Source organism: Lolium rigidum, chromosome 1 (assembly GCF_022539505.1).
Source record: "Lolium rigidum isolate FL_2022 chromosome 1, APGP_CSIRO_Lrig_0.1, whole genome shotgun sequence".
Taxonomy (NCBI): Eukaryota; Viridiplantae; Streptophyta; class Magnoliopsida; order Poales; family Poaceae; genus Lolium; species Lolium rigidum.
The window spans coordinates 103,613,273-103,620,150 of record NC_061508.1 but is presented as its reverse complement, the minus strand read 5'-3'; the positions used below and the strand labels follow the sequence as shown (position 1 = coordinate 103,620,150).

The following is a 6,878-nucleotide window of genomic DNA, read 5'->3' as shown; positions in this document are numbered from 1 at the left end:
ATTTCTAACATATGATTGTACTTGTGACTTTTAAAATCAATTAACTAGCGTAGCTAGGCTCTTTTTCTAGATAATGCTTGCAAGTGCAAGCTCGCAACCAGAAAGATCCCAGAATATTTATATTTTTATAGCTGCCGGACATAATGTGTGGCTCACGCACTGCCAAACAAGGAAACAACATGTGCTTAGCTTTAGTGATGTGTGTGCTATTTTAACCCGTTCAGGCATGCTAAAAGAGAGTGGTTAGGCTAGCTACCGATGAGGCAACTGGTGATGTCGATAAACATGATCTGCTCATCAGACAGCACTTACCAATTTTATAGAATCAGACGATCTCTGCTGCGTGTAAAGGCACAAATAGCAGTAGTAATAATATAAAGCAAAGGTAACCGATAAATGAATAAAAAGAGGGTAATATATAGTAGTGCATGCATTGCTCGAACGGTCCAAACCCCCAATAATTGACGCGCGCGCCACAAACAAGGCTTCCATGGCAGTGTTAAAGGCGAACATGGCCCATCGCCTTGCTTGTCAGGGATTGAATGGCTGCAACCCCAGCGACACAAACCACCTCTCTCTCCTCCAGTGCAAGTACTTGTACTGACTACCCCAGCTTCTGGGTGGCCTCTTGGTATTGTTGTTGCTCCTCCTCCGTATCTTTGTTGCTCCTGCTACCCTCCACCACCATTGCTGCATCTGCCGTGTTTTTATTTGGCATCTTTGGTTTGGTGTGGCAATTAACCCACAGACACAGATCCAGTGCTAGTAGCAGCTACTGTAGAAGCTGTACTGGCAGCTAGCTGCTTGCACAAAAGGGAGGAGAAGCCCCTCGGAATGAGAGGGACAGCGGAGGAAGAGGAGCAGCCAAGCCCAACACACAAGCTTCAGACAGCGACCCGAGGTGCTTGTGTTGTGTGGGTGTGCGCGAGATGAAAGGGAAAGCTCTCAGCTTTGGCCATAACTAGCGATAGCGAGCTACCACTATACGCCTAGCTAGGCAGACCAGCCAACCTAGCGCTGTACGTGTCCTCCGCCGGGCTGCCGGAGTGCTCGTGGTCGGCATGGACTGGGACCTCAAGATGCCGCCCGGGGCATGGGACCTCGCCGAGCTGGAGCACGACGCCGCCGCCGCGCCCGCGGGCGGGCCGGCGTCGGCGGGTGGCATTGGTAATGCCGCCGGCGGGCGGCCGGAGTGCTCCGTGGACCTGAAGCTCGGCGGGCTGGGCGAGTTCGGCGCCGCCGCGGACAGTCGCGGCAAGGTGCCTGCGCCCGCGGTGGCCTCCGCGTCGTCGTCGCCCGGCGCGTCCAAGCGGCCGCGCGCGATGTCGAGCGGCGCTGGGCAGCAGCAGCAGTGCCCGTCGTGCGCGGTGGACGGGTGCAGGGCGGACCTGAGCAAGTGCCGCGACTACCACCGGCGGCACAAGGTGTGCGAGGCGCACTCCAAGACCCCCGTGGTCACCGTCGCCGGCCGCGAGATGCGCTTCTGCCAGCAGTGCAGCAGGTAAAATTCGCTCATTCACCCGCCAAAATTCACTAGGCAGGCTCCGTTCTGATCCTTGTCTGCTATGTTCATTGATCATTTTTTCTTTCTTTCTTTCTCTCTTTGTTCGAGCATAATTCTGCCTGTCTCATTTCAAGGATGCACATCTTTACCTTTCCCGGCACCATGCCTTTTCGGCCTCTCGTTTTCTCTTGTCACCCTTTATCGTGGCAGCTTGTGTTACCTGAATTATTGCAGGGCTTTTCCTTTGTTTCTCCCCCCACTGCTTTTGTGCTGCTCAGAGCTTGTTGGACTGCACCGATTTTCAAGTACGTCAATTCCTCTCAGCACTGCGCATTTGCACCCATCTGTATGGCTGTGTGCATCTATTGATGCAGAGGCCGGAGCAATGCTCCCATATCGAAAAAATTTGCACCCATCTGTCAAAGATCACACAGGCACCCAATGATCATCAGCCGATCACCCAACTGAATCAGTCCCTGTGTGCCTGTGTCCAGTTTTCAGTTGCGCCGTTATATCGTTTTCTGAAGGTCAATTGCGCTGTAACTGGAGATGTGTTTTCTCTGTTTTATGACACTGTTCTGATATCGGCCGGCCGGGCGATTGATGATTACCCCAGACGCCTGTTATGATTTTCTTGTAGTACATCCGTTTCCATGTGCAAACTAGCAAGAAATAGGTGGCCATGTGCATTTTTTTCGCTTTTTCCTGTGGATTTCTTGGCCGCGACAGAATGTTTTGCGTGGGACTCGGACTGTCAATTCCTTAAATATGGCAGCCCGCTTTATTCATCACGCGGCAACAACTGCCCTACCACATCTGTGACAGTGAAGCCTTCTGTTTCAAAGCAAAAGCTGGTGCTAACGCCCAAATCTTGAAAGTTTTTAGTACAGCTACAAAGAGCGCCTACTCTGTATGATGCACTGTGTGGATGCACTTCTGTACAGTACAAGGACAACCTTAGCTTTATATTGTCAGGTTGGCCAGCCTTGCCAACTGCCAAGGGCCTGAACCTTCTGAATGTTTTAGTTTCATTAAAAGGTCAATGTTAGTGACAACTGAAAATGATGTTCTCCAGCTTAAATATTAAAATGATGACAGTAACCCATATTATGTGATCTAGAGATTGGGTGGATGACCAAGAGAAAAATGAGATATCTAGCATCCTCAGTTTGGACTTCATGGGAAACTGATGAGTGATTTTTTAATTAAAATGTACAATTTGTTAAACATGCAGCCATGCAGGGCAACTACTGTTTGTGATGTTAATGTTTCACAGTTTTTGGCACTATGTTGTGGGGATAGCATTTCTAGGACATTAAAGTAACATATGGTGGTCCTCAGAAAATAAAAAAACAAGAACAGTACTATATTTCTATATAATGATAATATCCCTTTTAGGTGTGCATTTTAAATAGTGAGCGATAATTTGCTTGTTTCAGGTGCTTTGGTACCACTTGACCCACTTTTTATCCGAGTTTCACTTCTGCAGTTATCTATCTTTATTTGCATTCATCAGCCTTTTAATCAGAATACTGAAATAATCATGATATATGAACTGAACTTGTTAGATCAAAAAAGTTACATCTAATTTTTGTATTTTTTTTACTAGAGTTTTAGTTGTCCATTTCAAAGATAAAATCAGTAGCCCTACAATCCTACTGTACATCCTCTACCTCAGCCTGGACCATCTATGATACTATTATTCTGTATTTTGTTCTCTTGAAGTATTTCATATATGTGATACTATTATTCTTGTATTTTGTTCTCCTGAAGTATTTCATATATGTGATACTATTATTCTGTATTTTGTTCTCCTGAAGTATTTCATATATGTGCCATCTTTTCATAACTTGGGACACTTTAAAGCACAGTCATGGTTCTTCCAATTTTTTTATATCTTGGTGAGCAAAGCAGACAATTCCATTCTACCTTTGCACCTTTATAACTTGATAGGATGCTAATGTGTTCCTCTCATCATGTTTATTCCCTTGATGTACATGAATATCTTACCAAGTGGGGAGAGTTCCCAATGATGATTGCTCCGTTAGTTGTTACAGACTTTATTAATCAAGTGCTTCCATTGTCCCAACAAACTTGCATCCCTCTAAACATATGGTCCAAGCTAAATAGGCTTCGCAATATTTTTGTCTGCCGCCGCCAAATCTTGAATACAATTTTTTTATCCACGATGAAGGCGCCTAAGCACTGAAAGCAGTGCTCAACAGATGAATTAAGTGGTCCCTTTGTGTACTGTACATTATATATTCCAAGAATATGTATGAGCAATATTAAGTATTCTGACAATATGTAGTTCCGTGGTTTAGTGGGAGCATATTTTAAACTTCAAGTCATGTGTCTAGCTACCTAGGAGTATCTTATCTTGTTATAAAATAAACATAGGTCAGGAATCTCTTATTTAGTTAATAAAATAAGACTAGAATAGTAGAATATGTTGTCTCCTTAGAACTTAGAAAAGAAAGCATCATCCAAGTTATAATTTCTGTTGCCGTGTTCTTTGTAGAAAAAAGGCGCATGATGCCTCATCTTTATATCAGTAAGGATAACATAGTGTTGCTATGTTTCAGATGTATGTTTTTTAGTTATGGAAAATATTTTCCGCAAAATTTTCTCCTTCGTTTTATTAAAGTTGCTTTCCACCATTAGATTTTGATACTTGGGAGTTGATTTTTTTTACTGGAAGACACTTGAGGCGTTGCTTATTCCATTATTTGTAGTGGTAGCTTTGCTTTTGAAAGTAGCTGGAAACACCAAAATGTGAGATGTTTGTAAATCAACTTTCAGCATGTTATTAAGATTTTATGTCAACTGTTTGCACATTTGCATTGCCTTATCTTCATTTCCTGGTGTTGTCACTTGATATTGATCCTGTGCGCATAAGCAGTAAATAATGTATTGATCTTGCAATTTCTTCATTTCCCTGACTTATATGCAATTGTCTGATCATCAGTTTATGTCTTTGTAGGTTTCACCTGCTTACCGAATTTGACGAGGCAAAGCGCAGCTGTAGAAAGCGCCTGGATGGGCATAACCGTCGTCGGAGAAAGCCGCAGCCAGATACCATGAATTCTGCAAGTTTTATGACAAGTCAACAAGGTCACTTTTTCCTACTGTTCTTTTTTTTTTAACAGTGCATACATTGTTGGAAACACGGAATAGTTTGTCAGACATATTTTAACTCATGACTCACCTAGGATGTTGACCTATTGCATTGACATTCTTCGGTATGTTGTAGCTGTGTAATTACCTGGTAGCCTGTTACTTCACCAGGTTGCACATTTGTGCTTTATTCAGCTATTTTCCTTCTGTAAATTAGTCGTGCGATTAGTATTCACAAAGAAGATATCCGGTAATTCAAAGTTGCATGAATAAAACCTTACTTTATCTGTTAATGTACCCCTTTCAAGCTGCGGTTGGATGAATAACACCTTACAAAGAAGAATATTTTGTTATCTCGCTCCATTTGTAACACAAGCCAAAGTTCTAGTTCATTAGGAGAACAACCACCTTTTTCTTTCTGCACAATTAGGGGCTGTTTGGTGTGGGGCTTATTTCGGGCTTTTAGATTTTGGCTTATAAGCCACAAAAGCACCTAGCTTCGGTTTTGGCTTTTGACTAGACACTGTAGCCTGATGATATAAACCAAAAGCACAAATTTAAGTGTCGTGGTTTATAAGCCAAACGACAGAAACAAGCCTAACCAAACATATAAATCCCAGCCAAGTGTAAATGTTGGTTTACCTTTTCGGCGTGCTTATTGGATATTAATTATCATTAGTTTTGGTGCTTAATTCACTTTAAATTAATTGAAGAATTATATGAGGATTCCGTATTGATTCATTCTTTTGGACAATGAAATGGTTGCATAGTAACATGATTTTACTCATTCTTTTGCCATGGGGCAGTTTCATTACCTTCTTGTCGCAGCCAATTGACATTGTCTTGTAATGCAGGAACAAGGTTTTCGTCATTTCCAACCCCAAGATCGGAGCAAAACTGGTCAGGGATCATTAAAACTGAGGAGAGCCCATATTACGCACATCAAATCCCTCTAGGCATCGGCAACAGGCAGCAGTTTGTTGGCTCTACATCTACTTTTGCCAAAGAAGGACGGCGCTTTCCTTTCCTACAGGAAGGCGAAATAAACTTCGCCACAGGCGTGGTGCATGAGCCTTCAGTTTGCCAACCCCTCCTCAAGACTGTAGCTCCTCCCGAGAGCAGTAGCAGCAGCACCAAGATGTTCTCTGATGGGCTGACTCCGGTGCTCGACTCGGATTGTGCTCTCTCTCTTCTGTCAGCTCCAGCAAACTCCTCCAGTATCGATGTTGGCCAGATGGTCCAGGAGACCGATCACATCCCCATTGCCCAGCCTCTGTTCTCTAACCTGCAATTCGGCAGCTCATCCTGGTTCTCACGCTCTCAGGCTTCAACCGGTGCCGTGTCGGCGACGGGGTTTTCTTGCCCCGTGGCAGGAAATGAGCAGCAGCTGAACACTGTCCTAAGCTCGGACAACAATGACATGAGCTACAACGGGATATTTCATGTCGGCGGCGAAGGCTCCTCGGAGGGCGCACCGCCGTCTCTGCCCTTCCCTTGGCAGTAGTTTTCACTAGCTGTTCTTGCGTGCTTACAGTAGAGTTCCTCTCTTCTCCCTAGTGATCAGCATTGTTTTTGTTCATTCTGCACCATTCCTTTTCTTTTCTTTTCTTGTATTCATTTTACTCGCAAGCATTCGTGTGGACTAATTCGGCATAAATTGCTGATCGAAATATTTCCGCATCATGGTGTCAGTTTTCAACAGTCTGTTCCATATAATAACTTCACAATATGTTTTCGCATACTAATTTAGTTTTGCCAAAATGTCTTAATATGAGACAGATGGAGTACTATGCTGTTTTTGTAAACCGTGAGACGCTAGGATTCCAAATCGGTAGTGGATTCTTTTTCTGGCATATCTTTCTTGCGTTGGCGCCCCATTTTAGAGTTTGGCACAGGGTTCCCAATTTTGCTGGCCCGGCAATGTTTAGAGGTTTTCGGCTTTCTAGGTCTAGCCACTTGCATGTCGAGGATGAATTGTATCACCTCCTAATTTCCTCGCTTTAAACACTATAGGTCCCTCATAAACCAACAACAATAAGAATATAAAAGTCTTTTTTATGAGCAAGTTGAGTAGGCTTGATATCAAACCCAACAAAAACACAAGAAACCAATACATGAAAGAGACAGAAAAAGAAAAAGAAAAAAGAAAAGTTCTTTTTTTTGAAATGGGAGCATAGCCTCGGCCTCTGCATCAATTGATGCATACAACCATTTATTGCGAATTTTCGAAATTCAGAGTAGAGAGTATAGACGTTTT

At 43.5% G+C, this 6,878-nt stretch overlaps 1 protein-coding gene across 2 annotated transcripts; it reads left to right on the top strand.

The window, feature by feature from the left end:
* Positions 1 to 1,061: 1,061 nt before the first annotated feature.
* Positions 1,062 to 6,320, top strand: LOC124678910 (squamosa promoter-binding-like protein 16). Of its 2 annotated transcripts, none has more exons than XM_047214775.1 (3): positions 1,062 to 1,501; positions 4,488 to 4,618; positions 5,476 to 6,320. In XM_047214775.1, the coding sequence occupies exons 1-3, from the start codon at positions 1,062 to 1,064 to the stop codon at positions 6,123 to 6,125; spliced, it is 1,221 nt and encodes a 406-aa protein (XP_047070731.1). In that variant the 3' UTR covers positions 6,126 to 6,320. The 2 variants fall into 2 exon arrangements, with proteins under 2 accessions (XP_047070731.1, XP_047070726.1); XM_047214770.1 differs by having other exon boundaries at positions 4,488 to 4,634; positions 5,450 to 6,320.
* The last annotated feature ends 558 nt before the right edge of the window (positions 6,321 to 6,878 follow it).